Source organism: Oenanthe melanoleuca, chromosome 17, assembly GCF_029582105.1.
Source record: "Oenanthe melanoleuca isolate GR-GAL-2019-014 chromosome 17, OMel1.0, whole genome shotgun sequence".
In the NCBI taxonomy this organism is placed as follows: Eukaryota; Metazoa; Chordata; class Aves; order Passeriformes; family Muscicapidae; genus Oenanthe; species Oenanthe melanoleuca.
Genome location: NC_079350.1, coordinates 2909441 through 2936182, shown reverse-complemented (window position 1 = coordinate 2936182; position 26742 = coordinate 2909441). Strand labels below are relative to the sequence as shown.

Below are 26742 nucleotides of genomic sequence, written 5' to 3'. Positions count from 1 at the left end.
TCTCGGTGCCGTTCAGTGCTCTGGCTGCGGAGAGGGAAAGGCCGACGGTGGCGTGTCCCGGTGCCACTGAAGGCCGTGCCGCGGTGTCGCGGTGTCCCGGTGCCGCGGTCCCGTTCAGGTCCCCGCGGTGACCCGGTGCATTGAAGGCCGTGTGGCGATGTCCCGGTGCCGCTGTCCCGTTCAGGTCCCCGCGGGTCCCGGTGCATTGAAGGCCGTGTGGCGATGTCGCGGTGTCCCGGTGCACTAAAGGCGGTGTCGCGGTGTCCCGGTGCCGCGGTCCCGTTCAGGTCCCCGCGGTGTCCCGGTGCATTGAAGGCCGTGTGGCGATGTCCCGGTGCCGCGGTCCCGTTCAGGTCCCCGCGGTGTCCCGGTGCATTGAAGGCCGTGTCGCGGTGTCCCGGTGCCGCGGTCCTGTTCAGGTCCCCGCGGTGTCCCGGTGCATTGAAGGCCGTGCCGCGGTGTCCCGGTGTCACGGTGTCCCGGTGCCGCTGTCCCGTTCAGGTCTCCGCGGGTCCCGGTGCATTGAAGGCCGTGTGGCGGTGTCCCGGTGCCGCGGTCCCGTTCAGGTCCCCGCGGTGTCCCGGTGCCGCGGTCCCGTTCAGGTCCCCGCGGTGTCCCGGTGCATTGAAGGCCGTGTGGCGGTGTCCCGGTGCCGCGGTCCTGTTCAGGTCCCCGCGGTGTCCCGGTGCATTGAAGGCCGTGTGGCGGTGTCGCGGTGTCCCGGTGCCGCGGTCCCGTTCAGGTCCCCGCGGGTCCCGGTGCACTAAAGGCGGTGCCGCGGTCCCGTTCAGGTCCCCGCGGTGTCCCGGTGCCGCGGTCCTGTTCAGGTCCCCGCGGTGTTCCGGTGTCCCGGTGCCGCGGTCCCGTTCAGGTCTCCGCGGGTCCCGGTGCATTGAAGGCCGTGTGGCGGTGTCCCGGTGCCGCGGTCCCGTTCAGGTCTCCGCGGGTCCCGGTGCATTGAAGGCCGTGTGGCGGTGTTCCGGTGTCCCGGTGCCGCGGTCCCGTTCAGGTCCCCGCGGGTCCCGGTGCATTGAAGGCCGTGTGGCGGTGTTCCGGTGTCGCGGTGTCCCGGTGCCGCGGTCCCGTTCAGGTCCCCGCGGGTCCCGGTGCCGCCCCCCGGCCGTGCACGTGCGCCGAGCCCCGCCCGGATTGGCTGCGCGGTGTCACGTGCCGGCTCAGCTGACCCGCGCCCGCAGCGGCGATTGGCGGAGCGGGGGGCGGGGCCCGCGCAGCCCCGGCAGCGGCGGGGCCGCCATGTCCCGCGGGCCGGGCCGGGCCGGGCCCCTCCGCTCCCCTCAGGGCCTCGACCTCGATGCGGAGCGGGAGAAGATCCGCCGCGAGATCGAGCAGCTGGAGCGCAGCCTGCAGCCCGGCGGGGCCGACATCCCGCTGCCTCTGTCCGACTCCAGCCTCAGCTCCGGTACGGCTTCGGGGGCTCCCCGGGCAGCCGCCGGTGCCGGCGCTTTGCGCGTTCCCTTTGCATCCAAATACCGCCAGCGGTGACATCGCGGGGCCCGAGCGCTCCTCGCGAGCTGCTGTGTGAGCTGCGCCATCCCCCAGCGCTCCTGCCCCTCCTGAAGTTCATTTTCCAGAGCCAAGAGAAATCCGTGACAACTCGAGCATCTCAGTCCGGAGGTGTCACCCACCGTGGTGGATCGCAGGGCTCTGTGTACCTTCTCTCAGAAGTCTGTACGCACCCGGGGGATGCTGAGGGGCTGCTGGTGCGAAGTTTCTGTTTCTCCTGGCTTAGAATGTTCTCTTGGCTGCACACCCGGGAGCCTCTCGTGCAGGGCCGCGATTCAGCTTTGCTGAAGTTACCCAGAGCTGCTCTTTTTCACCTTCTCCAGGATATTAAAAAAAAATCAGAACAAAAACAAAAAAGCATAAGTGGAGTATAACTAAATGCACTTTTTACTTCCCCGTATCCAAACCCACTGATAGTCACATCTGAGATCTCTGTGGTGCTTTTTCCTCTGTGCTTTCATTGAAAATGTTTGGGCTTCAAGTTTTCTTTAATCCCACTACAATCAGCATTCTTATATTTTGTTTGTCTAGCTGATGATGACGAAGATGGCAATGACGAAGATGGTGATGATGAAGATTCTCATGCTGAAATGGTAACTGTTTTCTCTTTAAGTAGATGTCTATTCTATTAGATATCTATTTTAGATGTCTGTTTTATTAGATATCTATTCTAGATGTCTATTCTATTAGACATCTATTCTAGCTGTCTGTTGAAGGGAGCAGGAGGAAGGGAAACCTCATCCTCCCCTGGGGAAATCCAAGCGATTGCCTTGGCTTTGTGCGCTGTAAAACTCAAATTTTGGGTATTCCTGCCCAGGACTTTGTTATTTAGTGTCAGAGATTTTTTTCTGTGCCAGGGTCAGATGCCTCCCTGCTCTGTGTCCCTGCAAACCCCTCAGACTGTGGGCACACAGCAGGTTCAGCTGAGGAAGTGCTGAGTTACAGAACTGATTGGTAAGATCTGCTTTTCAAACAACTGCTTTTCTTTGTTTTCTCCCTAAATGCCTTATTTGCCTCAAGGAAGTGGAAATAGAAGATGGCAGTGGTGATCATGATGATGCGGATGAGGATGAGGATGAGGATGATGAGGATGATGATGATGATGATATTGAAAGCCTGCCCCAGGATCCAGAAACCTGCCTGCAGATGAACCATGTGTACCAGGAAGTTATCAAGGAAAAGATTGAGGAAGTGGAGCTGCTCATTGCACAAAACAAAAAGCAGCAGGTGAGCAAAGCAGGAGTGAAATTCTCATTTCTGAGCTTTTCTGGGTTGCCATTTGCCATCCTTCCTTCCTCTTAAGCCCAGGACTCAAATGGTTTCTTTAACTGATTAATCTTACAATAAAAAAATTGGTATTTTGCATGTTATATTTTAGCTTGTTGTGGCAAGTTAGTATTTTATTAATCTTTTAAATAATTTTGCACTGTGCAAGCTCAGGAAGTTCCAAATCCTGCATTAACTCTTGCACTGATTTTCCAGTGTGGTGCTGCAGATTTGAACCCTGCCTTGGGTGTTTGTGAGGGCTCAGCCACTGCTCTCTGAAATCAGGAATTTGGAGGAGACACTGATGCTGTTCAATTCATTCTTGTATTGCAGAAGGAAATCATAAGTGAGCTTAATGGTCCAAAACCAGCCAAGGCAGGAGATGGCAGAAGTCTACCACCAAATGTGTTTTTGGGTCATTTTATGAAGCCATACTTTAAGGATAAAATAACAGGAATTGTAAGTAAATAATTGCACTCACCAGGGGCTTGAATGTTCTTGAGTTTTACTTAATTGTCTTCCAGGACCCAATTCCATGCTGCTGTTTAAAGCACTCACAGAAATCTGGTTGTCTGTGAAACTGAGTTTTCTCCATTTATGAGATTTTCTATAATTTTTTTTTTTTTTTTTTAATATTTTCTGGAGCAATTCTTTGTACTTTTTTTGTGTGTGTGTTTTTTTGAAAGGCCATTGGCAAAAGGAAATCTTGGCTTTTTTTTGGTAGCCAAGATGTCAACTGTCATCACCCATGTATTAATATATTCAAGCAATTACTGGTAATATTTCTATTTAAGATATGTCCCTGTGAGCTCTTGCTAACAAAGGAACAAAGGTAACTAAGCAGTGTGAGTGTGACAGTTTGCACAAGTTTGAGTTTCCAGTTAGTTTGTAGCAGTTCATGCTGGAGTTTTTAGAAGAAACAATAATTTTGTCTAACTCTCAGTGTATCTAACCCTTCCAATCCTCACCAGGGCCCTCCTTCCAACGAAGATGCCAAGGAAAAGGCAGCTCAGGGCATCAAATCCTTTGAACAGCTGCATTCAACCAAGTGTAAGTAAGTCTGGTTGCTTTTCAATGTTCTAGAAGAGCTGTAACATGTCTATATTCATATAAAAAATGTATATATTCATATTGTTAGTGTATGTTTTTGTGTGTGTGTTCCTATTTGCAGTTAAACATCAACACCTCTGGTTGACTCACTAAAAAGTCATTAAAAGGGAATGGGGTACTCTATAAATTATTTCAGTGAGTCATTAATGACTCCTTTTCCATTTGTTCTGCTGCATCAGCTCCTGTGAGTACTCCTAAACCAAGTAAGGTGGTGCAAGGGAAGCTCAAGGGACACCTGCAGCTCCAGGTGCTCCCAGGGTGATTCCTTTAGTGGGGTCTCTTTGGAGAGCCAGAGGCTGTGCCTTGCCTGAGTCTGACACGATGCTGGTGATTTAGGCAGAGAACTCTCACTGCAGAGCTGGAGGATGTCCCCAGGGTGCTGGGAGCAGTGAGTGTCTCCTGGCAGTGGTTTTGCACTGATGTCTGGCTGCTCCCCTGTCTGGTTTAGGGAAAACTGGAGAGAAGACACTGCTGCAGAAATCCGTGGCGAGCGACCGCCTGCAGCGCCTGCTCCAGCCAAAGCTGCTCAAGTGAGTACTGCCCAAAAATCCTCTTTTCTCCTGCTGAGAGCATTGCTTGGGAAAGGAGAAGGGAGAGGTGGAGATTTCACCTTCCTCCAGCAAGTTCCTGTGTCATTTGCTTAAGTTTGTGGGATTTTAAAACATCTATTTTTTCTCATTGGCACTGTGGTGTAACTTAAAATACTTTGTAGGGCTTGAAGCTGAAATTGTTGTTGCAGCAACCCTTGGTTCTCTGTGGAAACACCAAAATGTTTTATCTGAAACCTGTTGTGGGTCAGGGATTGCATTGAAGGGGCAAAAATATGGCAATGAGTATGCCTTGTGGGAAAATCTGGGGGAACAGTTTTGTGTGAAAATAAACTTGGGGAGGAATGGTACTGATGGGGAAGGTGTCTGTCCTGTACATCTTCTGATGCCATTGATCTCATTCCCACCTATCCTATTAAGTAGTGATTAAAATGTCTTTGAACAGGTTGAGTTATTGGAATCAGAAACTGGAGAAAGTCAAGACTGACACAGAAAGACAGATCTTGGAAAAGCAAATCAAAGACTTGGAGCAAGAAATAGAGGAAATTAAGTAAGAAGTCTTTCTATGTTTTTGGTGAAAAATGAAGTTTCTTAGAGTTTAGCTCTAAGAGTTCCCTCCTCTTGCTTCTAGATGGGTCATTGGTGTTGGGTTGTAAAACATGAGATGGTGTTGTGGCTGTGCAGCTCTGTCATCTCCACAGTTCTTTACTAAGAAATGTGTTTGGCTCTTGATACACAAAATGTAGTGCCTGCACCCACTATAGAGGTGCTGCTTTAAGTGCTCTTTACTTTAGCAACAAAGGAGCAGAGGTCTGATTTTTTTTCATATTTTTGAGCTTTTGCTCATGAATAAATCTAGAGCAACATATTTGGATATGGCATTAATTGTTTCTCCTGCTAATCTGAGTGTTCAGTTCTTGTGGAAGTCAGGAACAGGTGGGAAGAGTGAATTGAGGCAGGATCAAGAAGACAAAGTATTTCATTAACCATTTAATGTGATTCTTTCTTCCTGTTTGTATCTTCTGTTTTAGCCAACTCCCAGAAGGTGACTTAATAGGAAACAGATTCGATGAGCATGACTGGGACAAAATTTCAAACATCCATGTGAGTTGGGGGATCAGCTGTTTTATTGCTTCTGATATTTGTGTCCTTCCTCTTGAGAATCACCTGATCTGGTTTGCATCCAGTGTTTCCATCTTGCATTTCTCCAAGTTGACTGTTAAGACACCTCAGCTTGTTCAATTTGGTGATTTAATTCTGGAAAACTTGGTAGTAAGACATATCTGGAATGTAAAACACTGGTTTTCCTGTTTGTCCAGGTGTCTCAATCCCAGCTCTGAAACTAAACATGTTTTTGTTGTTTCTTTTAGTTTGATGGACAACGTAGCTCAGAAGAACTGAGGAAGTTTTGGCAAAATTGGGAGCATCCAAGCATCAACAAAAAGGAATGGACTGAGGAGGAGATAGAGAATCTGAAGCAGATAGCAGCTAAACACAACTACCTGGACTGGCAGACTGTTGCCCAGGAGCTGGGGGTAAGGTCTGAGCTGGCAAGTTGGTTCATTCTGGCTTTACTTTGCCTCTTGTGAGGTTTAAAAACAATGTTAATACTAATTCACTGTTAATGAGTGCTTTCTGAGGAGTGTCCAAGAACAGTACCAAAAGGGTTTGGTACTTTGGCTTTTCTCTCTTTGCTTTTTGTCCTCATAAATAACCAGTTACCTGCTTCTCTCTGTTTTCTTTGTATTAAGACCAACAGGACAGCTTTCCAGTGCTTGCAGAAATACCAAATCTATAATAAAGATTTAAAAAGGAAAGAATGGACCAAGGATGAGGATCAGATGCTTTTAGAGCTCGTTCAAGAGATGAGAGTGGGAAGCCATATCCCATACAAGAAAAGTAAGTGACACATAAGTGACAAACCTTTCATTCACCTGGAATGCTTCAGTCTCCCATTCTCTTTTCCTTGGTGGAAGTTGTGATCTCCTCCTTTCCTGTACCTATCTGTAAGCTTCATTATATCAGCAGGAACTTGATATCTCTTGAAACCTTTATCCATACTGAAAATTCAGCTGAAACTAGCCAAAGATCATTTTTTAAGAAATTATTGCTTATGGCAATCACTGCTTGCAAGTGTTGTCCAGATGAAGGAAGAAGCATTAATTACAACAGAGTTAAATAAACATTTTAATTTCCAGTTGCTTACTACATGGAAGGAAGAGATTCTGCTCAGCTGATTTACCGCTGGACAAAGAGTGTGGACCCCACCTTGAAGAAAGGAGCCTGGACACCAGAGGAAGATGCTGTAAGCTCCATTCTCTGGGCCTGGAATTGCAGGGTGGGAGTGTTGGACTGCTGAGGTGTGGCTTGGCTGTAGATCTGAGCTTTAGCAGTGGCACACAGGAGTGTAAAACAAACCAAGGTGGGCACTTTACAGCTCAAGAGGACTTAAAAGCTTCTAAACACTTTTGTCCAGAGATGTGCATGGGAAACAAATAGAAGTGCTGCTGTCTCAGGCCTGTTAGGTTGTGCTGGTGAGGATTTCAGCTCTTGCTCTGCCTGCTGCACACAGATGCTGATGGCTGCAGTTGAGAAGTACGGGGAGAAGGACTGGTACAAAATCCGCAGGGAGGTGCCGGGCAGGAGCGACGCCCAGTGCCGGGAGCGGTGAGTTCAGGCCAGTGCCAGCCCCCTAAGTAAGGGAAAGCTCTGGCTGGGGAGGGTGGTTTTGTTCAGCCTTGGAGTGCAGTGATGATCTGATTTTTTACTCCTGACTGTAATGTTTTCATTCTGAAGGTATTTAAAGGTATTGCGCAGGAATCTAAAGAAGGGCAAGTGGAGCTTGGAGGAAGAGGATCAGCTGATTGAACTGGTTGAGAAGCATGGCCTGGGTAGGTGTTTCTGTGCTCAATCTATAGAGGTTTAGAGGTGTCATTGAGGTTTTCTCTCCTTTCATTGTAAGTCCTGCAGGCTCTGCTTTGTACTACTGATTGCAGCTTCTTTGTATTGTGTGTTGTGTGCATTAAGGATTTGAGATCCATTCATGCAGTAACTGTCTTTTTATCTAGGGAAATTTATAATGTGTGTGTTATGGCTGCATTGAAAGGCCTATTGCTCAGTTTGTGGCACAAATAAAAATGTTCTGCATCCTTTTCAGGTCACTGGAGTAAAATAGCTTCAGACCTGGTACATCGGACTGGCTCCCAATGCCTGAGCAAGTGGAAACAAATGATTGGCTCTAAGGTATTGTGGAAATCCTACTATGTCACAGTCCCATCTCTTCAATTAAGTTTCTCTAAACTAGAAGTGGAATCCTGTGAAATCAACTTTAAAAATGACATTGATTTCATACAATCACTGTTTTCGTTGTGGATTTTACAGTTTAAATTTTTGCTGGGTAAAGCAGCCTTTGTTCTGAAGAACTGAAGTTAATTTGCTATATATTTGTGTATTGTCCAGAATTCTTTCCTGCCTTGAAGTGCCTATAAGGATGGGATATATGTAGGTTTTCTTTTCTGTACCTCATGAGTTGCCAGTTTGGGTCCCAGGCACTCAAGAAATTCTGGTTGCTTAAGACCATGTTGAAGATGGTCTTGTTTCCAAAATCTTGTTTACTTTGGAGAAGGAAACTTCCTGATTTGAGACAGTTGCAAACCAGGGGGATCACTGGCTAAAACTTGTGTGTGCTTGTTTTGAAAGAAAAGATCTGGGGCGAGCAAACGGTGCCATGCTGAGGAGAGCTCGAGCCCTTCAGAGAGCAGCAGTGAGGAGGACATGGAGCTGGACCTGGCAGACAGCTCAGAGGAGGAGGGGAGAAGCACCAAGAGCAATGAGGAGTGTGCAGTCCCCAGCATTGACCTCTGGATACCAACAGGGGCAGAAACACAGGAGGCAACCAGGGAGAGATACCAAATCCAGTCCCTCCTCTCTGCTGCCAGGGCTGGTGCAGGGAGCAGCTGCAGTGACATTCCAAGGGCAGGATGTGACAGAGACAGAGCTGCTGATACATCATGTGAGCTCAGCACTCTGCTGAGGGGCATTGGACAGTCCTGTACCACAGATGTGCTGGTGAAGAATCCAGCAGAAGTGATGGCCAAGGTGAGCTGGGATGGGAGCTTGGATCAGAAGTTAGAAGGGAAGTGCAGCTGCTACAGCAAGGGCATGATGTGATGAGCATATAACATCTTGCTGTTCATTCCTTTGTACTGTTAAGCCAAAAATGTGAAGATAATTACCCAGTAAATTCTGGTTTTGGCGTCTTTGGTAGATTGCTCACACAGAAGCTTTTATGAAATACACACTTAGTGTTGTGATGATGCAAAAGCATTAAAAGTAAACTGTTGGGAAGGAAACAGAAAAATCTTATGAGTGCCTAGCAAGTAGTTCTGAAACAATAGATGAAATAGAGATGCTAGCAGTTTTTGACATAGAGGCTGAAAACAGTCATGTGAAGGTTGGAGGCCTCTTCCTTTGTTTAGATGATACCAAATGCCACAAATACCAAAGAACCAACAGACATCCTGTCCCAAGGATGGCAGGAAAGGTCTGAAGATAAGGGTTACAGATAAGAAAGCCATAAAACATGGGAATTTAGTAGTTCCTATAGGTTGCATGCAAATATTAGGAAATTAGTATATTGTATTAGATTGGTTAATGGAAATTAGAATATTCATCATAGAAAAATACTTATTGTATTGTAAATGGGAAACTGCTCTCTCTTACTCTCTTACTTCTCTTACTCTCCATGCTCTACACTCTCTCTTAAACCCACACCCTTATAATAAACTGCAAACCTGAAGAACAGAAAATAGAGAGCTCCTGAGTCTGTCCAGCAACCATCCAATCAACAATATAACCCCACAGTAAATGTCTTCACTTCAGAGTTGATTTCATTTAATAAGATATCTTCAACAGCAGGAATGTTGAAAACTTGTATCTGCTGTGCATATCCAGTGCAAATAATTTTCTTGGAGTGACTTTCCCTTCTGTCTTTTCTTGTGTGCTTTCATCTTCAGGCTTCCCAGTGTGGAAAACAAGTGCTGCAGGTTAGCCTGGAGGAGGTGAGAACAATATTAAGGAGAAACACGAGATTCCAGAGGAAACTGGTGAGTGCCTCTTGTCTTGTCTGCTCTTGTGACATGAGCACTGCCCAGCTGTGCTTAGTAGGAATTTATATAATCACAGATCTTGCACTGTAATCCCAAGAGGAAAAGCTCACAGTTTTTTTATGCTAACTGCCCTGTGAATGATTTGTCCTGTGACTAATGGCAGAACCTTCCTAATGGGAACTCTTAATTGTGTATTTTTTTTTTTTTCATGCACGGCAATTAAAGATGCTAAAACCTCTTGGCAGCCTTTTAGCCAAGCCCCCTGGAGAGGGTGCAGCTGCTGGCCAGGATGCCCAGGGGCTGCAGGAGCTGCCAGAGAGAGCTGGGCGCCGGCACAGGGAGTGCTGGAGGAGGCTGAGCCTGAACAGGAGGCTGCTGATGGCAGTGACCCCTTGGGTGGGCAATGTGCTGCTGCCCTGCACTGTGCAGGCTGGGAGCATGGCTTTCTACCAGACTAAAGGTACTGGGGACCCATCCTACCTTTGTCCCTGCTTTCTAATGTCTTCTGAGTGAATTCCCAGCTGATTTTGATGTTGGGTTTCTTTCCAGCTGCTGCCATTCACGAGCAGGTGAAGTCAGTCAGTCTCAGCAGCACTCCCCTGTTTGCACTGCTGGTTCGTGTAAGTTTTACTGTCTTAACAGCATTACCTGCTTTTAAACACTGCAAGTCTTTATTTTTTAGTATTTTAGGCTTAAATAAATAAATGGTTTATCTTTGTTTCTTAAACAAATGATCTAATTACTGGACTAATCTACCCTCATGGTTTGCATATGAAGTTTCTTAAATAAGTCCTGCATCCAAAATCTGATCCAAAAGCTGCCAGGGCTTTTTCTCTAAGTGTAAAATATCCCCACAATCTTGCATGTGAAGCATGTTCCCTCTATTTTGTGTTGTCACTGACTCCAGCATAACATTTTTGCTCTTATTTAAATGTTAATGAAGCTCTCACCTTGCAGCTCTTCCAGATTGATACCAAAGGCTGTATGAAGATTATTAAGGAGAGAAAGCTGAGGCAGTTGGAGTTGCTTAAGGCAAGGAGCCCTCAGCAGGTATTGTGTTTTTAAACTTTTCTCACTGAATTCTTGATTAAATAAGTACTTTAATTGTGTGGCCACACAGTTTATATGTGTGTTAGCAGTTTGTTTTGGTTCAGAGGCAGAATTAAATGCTGGCTGTTTGGCCATTTGTTCAGGAGGTGGCAGATGTGGGTTTGATTCACATCTGTGCTATTTTAATCATCTTTAAATTATCAGAATTATAATTTAATTTAATTTTTTTTTTACAGGCTTCCCAAAATACGGACACTTCTTCAGGTACCTACCAGAACATTTATTTTTATGATGTGCAAGAACTTTCACATAATTTATCAGTGTTGCATTAATAACTAGTTTAACTGAAGGAGAAACCTGCATTGTCATGCTCATTTTTGCTAGCTCTTGGATCTTAAAGCATGTTCCCCTTTGGTAAGGACTGGAAAAAACCCTGGAGGGTTTGGGAACCAGTGACACTGCACCAGTTCATTGGGGTGTTAGGGTGCATTCCTGGCCCATCTCTGATTTCTGGGGACAGTTACCCCTTGTTCAGTTGTTGGGACCTGGCTTGATTAAATCAGAACTGTGGTGTTGTAGGAATTCTCACAAACAGGGATTTTGCCACATTCCTTGATGTTTAATGAGAAATGGCTTTTGGAAATACTGTTCATTCATTGTCATTTTATGTCCTTTCCTCTGCAGGCAACTCATCCCAAGCTTGTTCTCAGAGGAACTCCCAAGTGGGCATCCCAAGGAATTCTGTCAGGAGATCTGCCTTGAGAGCACGGAGCAGTGCCACTGGTGCCTTGGAGAGCTGTGCCAGAGCAGTGCAGGGAGCTCCCCCAGGCCAGGGGCAGAGGCAGAAACCTAAAACTGTCTCAGAACTGCTGCGAGAGAAGCGCTTGAGGCAGTCCCAGGCCAAGAAGGCCCTGCAGAGGCCAGTGCTGGTTGCCTCACCAGTGCTGGTTTCAGGGCCTTTGATAATCCAGCACCCACCACAGCAAATCATTCCCTCTGCACAAGCAGGGAGCAAACCTGCAGCAGCTGCTGGGACAGAGAGACAGGGTTCACCAGTGCCCACAAGGACTTCTGCTGCAGGTTCTGCTTCTGCTCCTGTGCCTGAAAACCATTCCTCAGCAGTGCCAGAAGCTAGGGACAGCCCTGGTTGCTCAAACGGGATGGATCTACAGTCAAGTAAGAAACTAAAAGAGGAAGCTCTGGAAAGCAGCCCTGGAGGAGGGGTTTGTCCAGGTGTGAATCCAGCTGCAGCAGAGAAGGCCCCAGACCTGGAAGGGTGCAATGGTCAGGACCCAGCCAGTAGCTCAGCTTCAGCAGTGTTGCAAAACCAGGCTTTAGTGCCTCACCAGATGGCAGTGGTGCCTCTTGGCCTGGTGTCTGGCACCAACACATTGTCCCTTTCCACACCAGTCACCTGTGAGCTGAAGAGTGACAGGCCACAGCAGACACCAGTGAGCCTGCTGCCTGCTCTTGTCCCTCCACAAGCTGCTTCTCCTGTGATTCCCAACAGCATCCTGCCCTTCCAGTGGGTTGTAATCCCCCAGACCCTGCTCCCCAGCACTGTCCAGACTGCGGTGGGTGTTCCCCAGGGAATGCCAGCTGCTGCTGGGAAAAGCCAGTGTCAGACAAACGTGACTTCCAATGGCAATGTCTCTGCTTTGGGAGGGACTCTTGTACCAGCTGGAGCAAAGCCACCTCACCCCAGCAGTGCAGAGACAAAAGGGCCAAGTTCCCAGCTGGCAGGGGCTCCTTTGGGAAAGGCAGCTGACCAGTCCACAATTCCCTCACCTCTGCCCTCAGTGTGTCCTGGAAGCAGCACATCCAGCGTTCCTGCTGTAACCCCTGCATGTTCAGATGGCTCCTCCATGGCTCCAGACTCCTCTGCAGCTCCAGCTGCCAGCCCAGCCCTGTGTGCCATCGTGCTGCCCCAAACAGAGCCTCCTGCCAGCACTCAGGGCTCTGATTCCCAGCCTGTGCCCAGTCTCACCAGCTCGGGAAGGAGCAGTGACTTCATCACAACAAATGGATCATCCTTCAGTCCAGACAGCAGCAGGACAGAGATTGTGCTGTGGCCAGTACCTGCAGCTCCTCACAGCAATGTCTCAGGGAACTCTGCTTGCTCTGGTGCCCAGGGACTGAGGAACAGACCCATTGCCTCCAAACCACCCAGTGCTGACGTTCCCCCTCAGCCAAGCACTTCCAGCGCAGAGAAGAATCTCCTTGACTTCAGCCTGATCTCCCTGGAGGATGAGGGGCTGGTGAAGGAGTGGCTGACTGGGAAACAAGGGGTTCAGGTGCCATCACTGCAGACCAGGCTGCCTTATCTGCCACCTTTCCTCTGCAGCATTAAAACCCTCTCAAAGCTCCTTGTGCAGAAAGCAGCTCTGGAAGAGCAGGCAGCCTCTCTGCTGCCCTCTGAGGCCAGTGGGGACGGGGGCACTGGGGATGTGTTCCATGCTGTTGGAGAACTGGTGCAGCAGAAACTGGGTGATAACCCTGCTTACCTCCTGCTGAAAGCCAGATTCCTGGCAGCCTTCACACTCCCAGCTGTCCTGGCAACTCTGCCTCCTCCTAAAGTGACAACAACTCTGTCAGCCAGCAGGAAGCAACATGAGGATAGTGATGACGAGGAGTGGCAGAGTAAGAAAAATGTGTCTGAGGAAGAGAGTTGTGGGAATGAATTAACAGGAGCACAGGATCACTGGAGAAATGAGGATGAGCCTGGAGACAAAGATACTGGTTTACTAAATCAGGTAAAAGAGATTCCAGGGGCTAAAAGCAGAAAATCACTGCCAGATAAATATTGCATTGGAATCCAGGGGGAAGCCCACACTGTTCTTAAGTGTAGCAGAAATTTGGTCCTTTTGAATAAACACAGCTCTACAGCTGATAAAAGGGAAAGCTCTGCAGCTCAGCTGGGAGGGTGAAAGCCCATGGTTCATGTAGCACCTTAAATGTGCCATGACAGTTCGCAGAAATGGGTATCAAAGCTCCCTCCCCCTTTTATAATCTGAAATTTTTGGAATCAGGCCTCTGTTTTCACTCTGTAAACTGATGTGTTGTGCCTTCTCTGACATTGCTAATGGAATGTTGTGCCATGCTTCACTTTGAATGTAAACAAAAGATTGTTTTAGAAGTCTTGGTGAGCTCCCTAAATCAAAAAGGTGGCTGAAGGGGTTGTTTGTAATTCTTGTGTTGATCATCTCCTGGTTCTGTTGCAGGGCATGAGGGCTGAGGAGAGCCCTGCTCAGTCTGCCTTGGGTTCCTACACTGATGTGGCTGATGCCAGAGCTCCCCAGATCAGGAGAAGTGCACGCTTCAAGAAGAGGAGGAGGATATGAGAAGGAAATGTGTTAGTAGCTGCTCAGTGGTTTGTACATCCTGCTGACAAGCTGAACCACATTAGTCTGTGGTTCTGCTCAGACAGTGAATCATGACCCCTGGAAATGACTGAAATGATCTCTGCTCTTGTTCCCTGAGGACACAGAGTTCTACAGCACCATCAATCACAGCCTAAGGCTGATAATATTTTGGGGAGAGGGAAAGGTGATGTCTCTATGATAAAATTATATAAAAACTCATGAAATTCAAACATTTGGCAGCCTTTTAGTTCGTGCCCCAAACCCTATTTAGTATGCACCTAGTTGGTAGCACTCTATAGGCTTGACAGTGGAGTTTTTCTTTAATACTTCATCTTTGAGCAGTTGGTGGGGTTTGGGGTTTATTTCCCCTATTAGGCTTCATTTCTGTACAGTTATAACAGGTCACCTTCTGCAGGGTACAAATGGGTAATGTCCTGATACCTGCTGAGGCTTTTGGTGCACTGGATGGAATGAACATGAACACTGTTTCACATGGTTATCAGATGAGACTGGTTGGGGAGTTTTTTTCTTGAAAATCAATTTTAGAAACTCCAAAAGGGCAACTTCCCTGTAAAATTGCTGTGACTGATAGGAGCTGTTTTGCTTTGTTACAGGGGTCACTGGAATGTGCTCTGCCTTCCTGCATGGCAGGAGGAGATAATCTTTGCACTGTTCACTTTTACCACTTCCAGTGCTGACTGGAGGGACCTGAGGAAGAGGAAAATGCTGGATTGATTTTCCCATCCCTCAACAAAATCTGCAACTGTAGGCAAGGTGTAAAAATTAAGGAAACTGGCTAGGGGGAAATCTTTCAGGGACAGACTTCTGCTCTTTCAGACTCCCACCTGCCATAGATGCTGAGGGGGAATATTGCTGGAAATCAACGAGCAATGGTGGTTATTTATTTCCTTCTTGTGTTACCCCCTATTTATGTGAATGTTTATCCATGTTCAGAATATGCTAATTGGGTGTTTTTTAGTGCTGTGACTGTGGCTTTGCTTGGTTTTTGCTTGGCTTTGCTTTCCACAGACTGAATACTGTGGAATAAGCAGCAGATTAATTTTGTATCCAAATGACTCTTAAGTATTTGTTGAAATACAGATGTTTTATTTTTCTCACTTAAAAATTACTGATGTGTTCTGTGTGGGTTTTTTTCTTGGTAAATAGTGCTTTTAATAATGTGTGTATGAGAGTGATTGCTAATGAGAAAAATGAAGTTTTCAGGCTGCATGAAAACCAGGGAAAATGGGGGGAATGAATATTCATGTGCCTAAAACTGCAGGATTGAATTAGGATTCTTTCTTGATTCTTCCACAGCCTGCCCTGTACAGACATCACAAATCACTTAAAAAAAACTTGTTTCTTCATTTATAACCCAGCAATTTCTGTCTCACAGAGAGGTGCAAGGTTAGCTGAGGCAAAGCTGATAAAATCTAGAGGGAAAGAGCTGTGAAAACTTCATTCCATTGCACTGACTGAACTTCCCTGAGTGTAGTGGGGAGTTGGAGTTTTTCCACCAGGGCTCTTCAGACAGAGCTGAGACAGAGGGTCACTAAGTGCCAGGGTTGCAATAATTTGATTTCAAGACTTTATGGAGCAGTAGGAATGATTGTGGAAGGCTCTCTCTTGCAGTATGCTCTGTGTTCCATAAGCCACTATAGACATCACTTTTCCAGGAAATTCAGCTGTGGCAGGAGCTGCTGCACAGTTGTGGGTGCTGTGCTCAGGCTGCTACAGTGAGGCACTGGTGGGAAAGGTGAGCTGTGCTCTGAATGATTGTTGGCCTTTGCAAATGCTGCTCAAAAGAGGCCCTTGTCATTTATTTGTGGGAAAACTGCATAAGCAGCAGCTGGCTTTGCCCTTTTTCAGGATTAAATTGATTTGTCACTAAACTAAAACATCCCCAAGCTAAACTGGTCAATTAACAGACACACTGATTACCCTTCAGCAAGGGCACAGCTGACACAGGTACTACATCTTTTTTTTAGTGTAAAGCTGATTTAATGACAAGAAACACAGGCTGAAAGAATCTCTGAGCATTTCTGCTCTGCTCCTAATGATAACATGGAAAAAGTCTCAGTAAACTTAGAAAGCAGAACAAAGAGTGGAGTGGGAAGCTAATGGGAACATGTGTCATGCTGCCATGGCATCAGAGCCGGTGTGTTCTCCAGGCTTTTTCAAAAACTACTCTGAGTGAGTTCTGAGTTCAGCTCCAGGGCTGTGGGAAGGGGGGAGGCAGACTCAGATCTTCTGGTGATGCTCAGTATTATCACAGTGCTGCTTGCTGGGCTGCTCTTTTATTGCTGCCATGGCCACAGCCTGTCATTTGGGAATCAGGGGTGATGTTCCTTGCTTTGCCAAGATTTGATTTCCTTTCTTGTCATAATTATGCTGGAAGCTTGAGAACATCCAAAATTAGAGGCATCAATATAGAAATCTTCCTTTTCAGCTGAACTCTAAACCCAAGAGTGAGTTCTTGCTGCCACCCATTTTCCTGGAGAAAGATGTTAACAGCTGGAAAGCCTTTGAAGAGCCTCCTTCTTCTGATTTTGTGGCTTGTTTTGTCTCCTGAAATCAGCTGCACACACCTATGCCTGTGACTTTCATTCTTAGCACTGCATAAGGAAACTTTCTGGACCCCAGCAGGTACTTCAATGGGGCAGATTAGAAAACAAAACCAGAATTAATTGAAAATCACTGCCTATGTGTTGCTGCTGACTCACGGTGCCATTACCACCTCTCTCCTCCCCCATCACCCAGTCTGGCTTCTGCTTTTTTTATTTATCTCTCTTTTTCTTTTCCTTCCCTTTCCCATCTTGGGGTATAGCTGAGTCGTTTCCCCTTTTTTCTCAAACCAGTTTTGTTCCTGAAATTATCTTTTCTCTAGTCACAATACAGAGGGAGGCTGCACCCAAGACAGGTTTTCTCAGAGCCAGGACACAGGAGGAGACTCAAGGAAGCTTTTGTGACTGCAGAGGTGGAGTGATACAGAATGGCTGATATTAACAGGGAATAAAAGTTTATTTTACAGCTCTGAGGTAAAGTGTCAGCTCTTGTGGATGTTAGACTTGATGTCTGTGTGGTCAGACAGAACAGGGATCTCACATGCTGGGAGGTGGAGAAGGAGGAGTGAACTGCTCATAAAGCAGAGGCAACAGCTAATTAAAACACTTCTGCATTCTCAGTCTGTGACGTCCTTGGTTTCACCACCGCTGCCACACAGCTCCGAGAGGCTCAGGGGCTGCTTGTTTGTTTGTTTGTTTGTTTTATTCCAGACAGGACAACGCTGCTCACTGTTTCCCCTCACTGCTGCCATGCTGGAAGAGGATAATGACGAGATGTGTTGGAATAACCTGGAGAATTTCCGTGTGCAGCTGGTGTCGGTGGTTGACCCGTCGCGGATCACCCCGTACCTGCGGCAGTGCAAAGTGCTCAGCCCCGATGATGAGGAGCAGGTCCTCAATGACCCCAGCCTGGTCATGCGCAAGCGGAAGGCAGGTGGGAGCACTTCTAATACTCTTGTGGAGTTTCCAGGCTCTTGGTTTGGGACTGTCTGGGGAGTTAGACACTGGAAGGATTGCCCAGGGAGGTGCTGGTGTCACCCTCCCTGGAGGTGGCACTTGGTGCCATGGTCTGGTTCAGTCACAGGATGGACTTTGTGTTCCCAGAGGTCTTTTCCAACCTAATTTATTCTGTGATTTGATCCCAGGGACTTTTGTATGTGGAGGAAGTGAAGCCAGTTTTTTCTTATGTTACAAACAGGTAAAGAGAGAAAAAACTGAATAGAATATCCTGTTGTCATGATTTCAGGTGTTCTCCTGGACATTCTTCAGCGAACAGGACACAAGGGCTTTGAGGCGTTTATGGAGAGTCTTGAGCTTTATTATCCCCAGCTGTATAAGAAAATAACTGGCAAAGAGCCCAGCAGGGTTTTTTCTATGATTATAGGTAATGTTTATGTTCTCAACAACAGCTCTTCCTTTGGTGCTGCTGAGCAGAAGTCAGGAGCATTCCCTGCCTTGCTCCATGTGTGCTTGGGGAAGAACAGCACTGCTGTCACAGGCTGGACTGGGCAGGGGGAGGAGGAAGCAGAAGGATGAATTCTTCCTTCTGCCTGTTGTGTCAGTGAGTCTGTGGTGCAGAGAGGCACAGTGGGGATAATTTAATCACACATCATCAGAGCTGGCTGATGGAGGGAAGCTGAGCTCTGTGTGTGCCTGGCAGCAGGCAGGACAGCAGAGAGTGACCCCTGCCCCCCAAACAGACACGGCTGGCGAGTCTGGCCTGAGCCAGGTGCTGATGAACGAGATCATGAAGCTGCAGAGCGCGGTGCAGGAGGAGCGGCGCAAGGCGCAGGAGCTGGCGGGGTGGCTGCACTCCAAGGAGGACACGCTCAGGGAGATGTGGGTCAGGGACAGCCTGCTCAGAAAGCACCAGGAGCGCGCCCAGAGGATGAAGGAGGAGAGGGACAGCCTGAGCAAGGAGCTGCGCAAGTGCAAGGACGAGAATTACAGCCTGGCCCTGAGCTACGCCAAGCAGAGCGAGGAGAAGAGCGCCGCCCTCATGAAGAACAGGGACCTGCTGCTGGAGGTCAGTCACGGCTTCTCCAGCTTCCCAGTTCTTACCTGAGCCTGGAGGGCTGGGCTGAGCACCTTGTCTTTGCCAAGGATGCTCCAGGCCAGCATGAAGCACTGAGCATCTTCTCCAGCACGTGTCTTTGTGGTCCCTAGCTCAGCCCTGTATTTTACAAATTGTGCTGTGAATGATGACCAGTCTTCCCTCACTCAAGGCTGCTCTCAGAAAGGCAGCACAGGAACATGCACCTGCTAGCACACAGGCAGGACTCTTGTCCCCAGAGCACAAAACTTCCTGAGGGAAACAAAGCTGGGGAGAAACTTGTCCTGTATTTGGCTGGAGAACAGAGAACTGGTTTTGCAAGCCAGAGCTTTCTCCTTGCTCCTGCTAAGGTCTGAACCTTCCCATAGATTGATCAGCTGAAGCACAGCCTCATGAAGGCTGAGGATGACTGCAAGCTGGAGAGGAAGCACACCATGAAGCTGAAACACGCCATAGAGCAGCGCCCCAGCCACGAGGTGGTGTGGGAGATCCAGCAGGAGAAGGAGCTGCTCTTGGCCAAGAACCAGGAGCTGGAAAACACTCTTCAGGTTGGTGAGGTGGTTGAGTATGGACTCAAGAGATTATTTCTAGCAGCCAGGGCAGCGATGCTGCAGTGAAGATTATGGGGGGAGCAGCTGTTGCCCAAGAGCCCTGAGGGGAGAGAACTGATAAGGAGTTAGATAGTGGCCCTGTCTCACTTCTTCCTTTGTCCTGCAGGTTGCCAGGGAGCAGAACTTGGAGAAGAGCCTCTCCAAGGAAGCTCTGGAGAATGACTGTAGCCAGACTGTGGAAGAACGCCGGGAGCTGCTGAACACCATTTACAGCCTGCGCAAGGAGCTGCACCGAGCCAAGGTGCTCCAGGACAAAGTAGGTGCTGCTGTTCAAGTTCCTGCTGAGGGTCATGGATAAGACAGGCAGGTGAAGCACTTGCAGTGTCTTGCCCGTGGAGCAGAGCAGCTGCTCAGGAGCAATCCCTGCTGCTCCTACTGTAGTGTCTGTATTTCAGCACTCCGTGTGTGGCAGGTGACAGCTCAGACATCCCATGGAGCTCTGGACAGAGCAATCTGTGGCACAGAGCAGGAGTGGGGACAGTCTGGCTCTGGCTCTGCCCACAAGCAGGTGCTTTTGACTTTGTCCCAGCAGTTTGCAGAGGAAAAAGAGGTGCTTGAGCTGCAGTGCACATCTCTGAGGAAAGACTCCCAGATGTACAAAAAGCGGATTGAAGCTGTTCTGCAGCAGATGGAGGAAGTGGCTTCGGAGAGAGACCAGGTGATAAAACATTCCTCACTGCTTGTCACTGCTTTTTGGGCAGACAGTGCCAGCCTGTCTGTGCAGCTGTGTGAATGCCTGTGCTGTCCCTGTGCCCAGGCTCTCCTGACCCGAGAGCAGTTCCACATGCAGTATTCCAAGAACCTGGTGGAGAGAGACGCCTACCGCAAGCAGATCCGGGAGCTGGGTGAGAGGTGTGACGAGATGCAGCTGCAGCTCTTCCAGAAGGAGAGTCAGCTCCTGGCCACCGAGGCCAAGCTGAAAAGGCTGCAGCTGGAGCTGCCCACTCTGGTACTACTCTCTTCTCTTGATGGGATTGGGAAGCTGAGGATGGGGTCAGACTGTGGCTGTTCCCAGGCCTCTGCACCTGAGCAGCTCCAGCTCATCAGGCAGTGATCACTGCCTGAGCCACCATCAAAATTCATTAAAACCATTGCCATGCAAATGCTGAGTTTAGAGAATGAAAGGTGATGGTTTCTATGACTTCACCCTGGTCTCAGGCATGGAAGAGCTGGACAGATGCAAGCTCAGGCCACCTGTGTTTGTGTTTAGAGCATTTCCAAAGGTGATGAGGGGCTCCTCAACCACCAAAGAGTGGCTCTATTTAGAGACTGGGTGTGAGCATTTGGATGAAATGGGGAACTAATTTTTCTGGAACTAAATGAGATATATTTTAGTTAATGTGACATCTTGTGTACTTTCTTGAGTGGCCAGACAGGCGTGTAGGAGGCAGCAAGTCCACACTTCTGTGTTTTCTGGAGCTCTCAGTCTCCTGTATGTTCCCTTGCTGTCACTTCTTGCTTGTGAAGAATGATTAATGTGTACTGGTTTTGTTTCAGACCTCTGACCTGGATGACACCTCCTCCAGAGATTCCCAGGAAGTGAGTAGGGTGCCTTGTTTACCTTTCATTTTCCTCTGGGATGATTCTGTGTTCCTCACTTGTGCTTAGTTCCCTCAGTTTTCAATGGCTTAGACTCATTTCAGTGATATCAAAAAGTCCAGAGGCAGCAAGAATCTCACTGTGAAGTTCCAAGTGTAGGATACAGTTATTAGTCAGCAAGATTTGTTGAGTCTAAGCAAATCAAAGGAATTATTTTGAATTACTTTTAATTGTCTGTCTTGTGTGAGAACAGGCAAAAATAAGTCTTACACTGGGGCCATCTGTAGTAAAGAGTTTCACTTAGTTCCTGACTTCAGTGAGGGAGTGATTGTCACATTGTCTGGAGGCCAAAAGTATAAATGAGGCCAAAGGAAGCTGGATCTGTTCATGGAGGATAAATCCATGAGCAAATCTGTAACTCCTGGCTCAGTCTGCTGCTTGCTGGCAGCAACAGGGAGAGAGAGGTTGGTTCTAGCATGTCTTGGGTTTTATATTCCTTTATCTGTTCCTGCAGACAGTTCTGATGTTCTTGCTCTGTTTTCTGCCCCACAGCTTGTTCTTCACAGTCACCTGGATAAAGATACACAGACAACTAAAAGTAAGGGGAAAACACTGACTAGAGTTTTGGAGAGGATGGACCATTCTGTTTTGCTCTTTTGGAAGATCTAAATGATCTTTTCATTAATTGAGATGGGAGATTTTTCACTAAAACTAAACAGCACTGATCCAAAAAGGTTTTTTTTTTTTTTTGTTATTCTACCTTGCTCAGTTCAAAAATATATATTTTAACACCTGGTCACTACAGAAGGAGTTTCACCAAAATGGAGTCTGGTGTGAAGTGCCATGTTATTCACAACTTGGGGAACAGGGACAAATTATGGATAAAATAATAATTAACACATTTCTCACATTTCTGACATAAATATTATTTTAATGCAATGAGCAGAGGACCTGCTTGTTTTGCTCCTGCTTAAGTTGGAAGTAGAAAGCTGTCTCTTTGTGAGTGTGGTGAGGAACTCAACCATCCTGGCCAAGATTCAGGGCTCATTAAAATGAGAAGTGACTTGTGATTGATCCCAGGATGGAGTTCTGAGTGCTTTGGGCTTGGTTTCAGTTCTGCTGTGGACTCTGCAGTAACACCACAGCTCTTCTGTTGGAAGAACTGCTGGAGGGAGAAGTGACTTTGCAATGGCAACTCTGAGTAAAGCTGTGGTTTTTTTTTTTTTCATCTTTCAGAAGATTGCCTGGAAGTACAAAACAAGGAACTCAGCCCTCGAGGGAGCCATCTACCCCCAAAATCACCAAGTGTAAGAGAATCTTTGTGGGCTCTTCTCTATTATGACTGGGATTTGTTATCTTTAATATTCTCATTAATAATGAATTTGTCTGCTTGGAGAAGCATGTCAGCACCTCCTGTTTTTCCAAACTCTGAGCACTTAGTACAGAATCCACCCTCCAAAAAGGGTGAGCTCTGAACAGCAAAACATTTACAGTGGACATTTCTCCACTTGTAAATAAAAATGTCTTCAAATTTTTCTGCCCTTCATCTCTGGGTGGGGATGCTTTCCAGTGTAACTGTCTGCAGAATTACTTTTGGTGCAGAAAACAGACTCCTAAAATTACAGATGTTGAGGGTATAAATGTAGTAAAACTGTGTGAAAGAGAAGCATTAGCATTCTGCACACACAGCAGAGAACCTGCTGGTACTTTGCAGATACAGGAAGCAGCTTGGTGTTAACACTGATCTGATCAGGAATAAATTAATATGTTTTTTCGTTGTTTTTTTCATTTCAAGGAGTGTGGCTTGGCCAACGAGGAGCTGGCAGAAAAGGAGAGGAGGAGGATGAAGGACTGCTTTGAGCGTTACCGAAGGTCTGGGCTGCAGTAAGCAGGGCTAACCTGGAAATATCCACAATTTGTATTTCACCCTTCCTGTCCCCAAACTTGATTCATAGAGGGCATAAAATGAATCACAGGAGGGATTGATACATGCTAACAGTATGAAATGCTGCTTGTTTGCAGAAAACATCCTCTAAATGTTGTATGTCTGGTCTTGTTTTCAGAAAAAGAGCAATGAGAAGGGCGCCCAAAGACCGGCACCACGAGGTGGATTGGGAGAACAGCTCTGGCAGCGACAACACCGACACTGAGGGCTCCTGAGAGAGGGACAACACCAGAGAGCCTTGGAAAGGGACACACCAGAGAGCCTTGGAAAGGGACAACACCATCACCGAGGGCTCCTGAGGGGGACACACCAAAGAGCCTTGGAAAGGGACAACACCAACACCAAGGGCTCCTGAGAGAGGGACAACACCAAAATCCCTTGGAAAGGGACAGCACCGACACCAGAGTCTCCTCAGGAGCCAATTTCTGAGGGAAACTCCAGCTTCTCTAGGGCGGCTGTGCCTCTCCATTTCACTCACAACGGACTGCTTAGATTTTAAAGCCATCCAAACAGCCATTTATAAAATTGCTATTGCGTGGCTCTAACACCCTCTCGGTTAATAAACAGGTTTAAATATGAGACAGGGCCGGGCTGCGCTGCTGGTAAATGACGGGTTAATGAAGAGCATTGCCCGACACCCTCATGGCCGCCGCCCGCACCCAACATGGCCGCCGGCGCCTCAGGGCCCGCCCCGCGCGCATGCGCCGCGCGATGCTGAGGGCGCTGCTCCGGGAGCCGCCGCCATGGCGGCCCCGCCGCCCCCCGCCCGGCCTGAGGGGCCCGCTCCGCACCGCCCCGGGGCTTCTGTGCGCTGCTGCCCGCCCGCTCTGCACCGCCCCGGGGCCTCTGTGCGCTGCTGCCCGCCCGCTCTGCACCGCCCCGGGGCCTCTGTGCGCTGCTGCCCGCCCGCTCTGCACTGTCCAGGGACACCTCTGGGGCCCGGCCCGCCCGCTCTGCACCGCCCCGGAGCCACCGCCGGCCACGCATTATCGCCTGGTGTACACCTGCAAGGTGGGCGTGCGGCCGGGGGGCTCTGAGGGCACCGTTCTGGGGTGGCCGGGGGGCTCCTGCTGTAGCTGTTTTCTTAGTTTAAAATTGCAAAGACTAATTCAGAGCCCCCTGGAGGGTTCAAGTCCAAGCTCCGTGTTGGAAAAGGATGTTCGGGGTCTTGTGGGTATCTCTGAGGGTGAAGGTCCCACAGCCTCTGTAGATCCTCCTCATTAGAAAGCAGTGAAACCTCTCTCAACCTTTGTGTATCGGGCTGAACTCGCGGCATCGTAACATGATGGAGCCGAATTGGGATAGTCAGAGGTGACAGAGGGAAGATGCTTTTAATGGCAAGAGCATTTTTGTCTTAAAAGCCCCAGGAGCTGCAGTTACCGCGCTCATAAAATCCCCTTTGTTTTTCAGGTGTGCCAGACGCGCTCAGCCAAATCCATCTCTAAGGCCGCCTACCACCGGGGGGTGGTGATCGTGACCTGTCCCGGCTGCGGGAACCACCACGTCATCGCTGACAACCTGGGCTGGTTCTCCGACCTGGAGGGAAAGAGGTGAGTGTGCCTCACACCCTGAGCTGATAGCTTTTTTCAGTGGTTTTTAAAAAGTGTGGTTCATATTAAAAGTTTCATCCAGTTCATTACAACACATAGTTTTCAGTCACTGTAATTTGACTGTCGCTGTCTAGAATCCAAATAAATTGGTGTGAAGCTGCAGCAGAAGCTGTGGGATACACAGGGATCCTTAGTGGTGCCAGCAGGTGATTTGCTGTTCTCTTCAGGCTTCCTCACTTCACTGCTGGGTTTCCTTAGATGTTTCAAGTGTGTAGATTGATCTGCTGTGGAATTTCAGTGATTTCTAACTTCCTGAGATACCTTTAAAAGCTTCTGTTTAGCTGTAATTGCTGAATAATTGATCCTAGTGGATTCAAGTAGTCCTGGAAATTGGGTGGTTTTCTGTGGTTAATTTTGGGTGGTTTTCATGGTGCTGTGCCTGTGATTCCCTGTGTAGTGTCAGTCCTGAGGGCAGGGTGCAGTGAGCCTGTGTGAGCTGTTGCTGTGGTGTCACTGTTGGTTCTCACATCGCTGTCCAGGAACATCGAGGAGATCCTGGCAGCCAAAGGGGAGAAGGTGAGACGTGTGGCTGGTGAGGAAGCCCTGGAACTGCTGCTGGAAAGCTCGGCAGAGCCCGGGCCCCCAGGGCAGCTGGCAGAGGGGGACAGCGGGGAAGCCCCCCCAGATCCTGGCAGCAAGGGACACACCTGACACGGGGGATTGTGGCCTCTGGGACACACCTGACACGAGGGACTGTGGCCTCTGGGACACACCTGCCATGTGGGATTTGGGTCATTCTGCTTCTGGCAAGAGACTCTTTACCTTCATTCCCTGACTTCAACTGTTTGTTTTTAAAATAAACTCGAGTACTGGGTTTTCTCTGTTATGTGTCTTTGCCTGGTTTGGTTTTGCCTTTGATCAACTTGATGTCTTTAGAGATGATGTTGGTATTTTTCCTGGTACTTGTTTTGCTGACTTTCAGGCAATTTTCAGTGCCCCAGCCATGTCCTGTGCCTGGCTTTGTTCCCTGCTGAGAAGGCAGCCACAAATTCTTTGTCTATATGTGTTTGACCTATCGAGGTGCAGCTGGAGCTGGAGGTTTTAGGGATGCTCAGGTGTGACAACTGAAGAGAGGGGGCAGCTGATAACCACCTGAGGAGATGGGTCCCAAAATGACCCTGCTGAAAGGTCAGCTCACCTGCTCTTAATGCAGTCAAATGCTGCTTTTGTCTGTTCTTTTGACATCTTTCAGAGTTTTGTTTCTGTGCCCCTCATGTCAGGGCTGAAAGGTTTGTATTTTGATCCCACTTGAGCTCCAGCATGGGGGTTTTACAACTCCTTGTTGGTGAGAGGTAGTGTGGGTGTGAAGGCAAAATTAATAGTTGTGGAGCATGGTGGAGAGAAGTAGAGGACCTATAAAGTTGTCTTGGCAGATATTGAGGGGCTTATTAGTGTTACTGCAGTATGTTAAGATTAGTTAGAAATGTAAAAAGTAATAAATGACAGATGTAGGAGTTTGTCAGCACGCAGCCCTCGGGTGGTGGTGGATCAGGCACTGAGGTGATCATGTTGTGCTTTCTTAGGGTTTTGAGCTTGCAATCAAAGATTAGTTCAGTTTGGAAGAGCCTGCTGGAGGATCTGCTTGTCAGAGGAGGATATTCAGGGTCTTGTGAGTATCTCTAAGGGTCCACAATCTCTATGGATCCCCCTCATCACTGAGCCACAGAAAGCAGCAAAACCTTTCTCAGCCTTTTTGTCTTGGGCTGAGCAAACTCAGTTCTCTCAGCCAAGCATGGCCAAGGTGCTTGTGGTGCTTCATCAGCCAAGGATTCAGTGAGGGCATTGCAGGCATTAACGAGTTTCCTTCATCTGAGTGTTCATAACAATTTCACCTGTGTTACACTGTAAGTGTTGGGTCGGAGCACCGGGAAAGTTGTCATGTCATGTTCCTGTGGGTGTGTCAGTGCAGAGTGATGAAACGGGCAGTAACTTCATCAGCCCGCTCATCCTGGTGAGATGCAGCTCTCCCTGAAACCACCAGCTTCTGGAGTGACCCAGGACTGACAAACAGGAGCACTGCTGTGTCCTCCCCCTGAGCTGGGCTGCTGGCACCTATTAGCACTGCTGGAAAAGTGTTTGTTTTATTACCTTTAATCTGAAAATCAGCATTCTGCTTCCATGGTGCTGATGCCTTTGATGGGGTGGAACAGAGCAGCTGTTGCAGGATCCGTGTTGCCTTGGAAACAACTCATTTACAATCTGCTTTTATACTGTTTTTCTCACCTTTCTTACCTGTTACTGGGTCCCAGCTACAGGAAGGTGCTGCCAATTTTTGCTGTGTTATAGTAAAAAACATAGCAAAAATGTAGCAAAAGGTTTTAGTATTTCCTTGTCCCAGTGCCCTCTGTCACCACGTGCTCTTTGGGAAGGACAGAGACAGGTCCTCTGCAGCTCTGAGCATCTAGGGAGGCAGTTCTTGGCTGCTGCTCTGAAGGTCCAGGCCAACATCAGG

At 48.1% G+C, this 26742-nt stretch overlaps 3 protein-coding genes across 9 annotated transcripts; all 3 read left to right on the top strand.

The window, feature by feature from the left end:
* The first annotated feature begins 70 nt into the window (after positions 1-70).
* On the top strand, positions 71-15097 carry SNAPC4 (small nuclear RNA activating complex polypeptide 4). Its single transcript, XM_056505529.1, has 25 exons — positions 71-566; positions 603-742; positions 792-901; positions 937-1420; positions 2056-2117; positions 2545-2751; positions 3124-3249; positions 3762-3840; positions 4349-4430; positions 4894-4998; positions 5480-5552; positions 5819-5983; positions 6200-6347; positions 6647-6753; positions 7021-7115; positions 7245-7339; positions 7606-7691; positions 8148-8546; positions 9464-9553; positions 9782-10016; positions 10106-10176; positions 10514-10606; positions 10843-10870; positions 11291-13359; positions 13828-15097. Exons 1-25 carry the CDS (start codon positions 223-225, stop codon positions 13945-13947), a joined length of 5613 nt encoding a protein of 1870 aa, XP_056361504.1. The 5' UTR covers positions 71-222; the 3' UTR covers positions 13948-15097.
* Positions 15098-15186: 89 nt separating this feature from the next.
* CARD9 (caspase recruitment domain family member 9) lies at positions 15187-23259 on the top strand. Of its 7 annotated transcripts, none has more exons than XM_056505540.1 (13): positions 15187-16614; positions 17244-17466; positions 17779-17916; positions 18233-18558; positions 18954-19133; positions 19303-19452; positions 19726-19854; positions 19954-20145; positions 20694-20735; positions 21288-21333; positions 21972-22042; positions 22531-22619; positions 22799-23259. In XM_056505540.1, exons 2-13 carry the CDS (start codon positions 17283-17285, stop codon positions 22893-22895), a joined length of 1644 nt encoding a protein of 547 aa, XP_056361515.1. In that variant the 5' UTR covers positions 15187-16614; positions 17244-17282; the 3' UTR covers positions 22896-23259. The 7 variants fall into 7 exon arrangements, with proteins under 7 accessions (XP_056361515.1, XP_056361514.1, XP_056361512.1 ...); XM_056505539.1 differs by having other exon boundaries at positions 15187-17006; XM_056505537.1 differs by lacking the exon at positions 15187-16614 and having other exon boundaries at positions 17015-17466; positions 19729-19854; positions 22531-22607.
* A 48-nt stretch (positions 23260-23307) lies between these two features.
* Positions 23308-25109, top strand: DNLZ (DNL-type zinc finger). The gene is made up of 3 exons (XM_056505543.1): positions 23308-23691; positions 24091-24230; positions 24770-25109. Exons 1-3 carry the CDS (start codon positions 23323-23325, stop codon positions 24939-24941), a joined length of 681 nt encoding a protein of 226 aa, XP_056361518.1. The 5' UTR covers positions 23308-23322; the 3' UTR covers positions 24942-25109.
* Positions 25110-26742: the final 1633 nt, after the last annotated feature.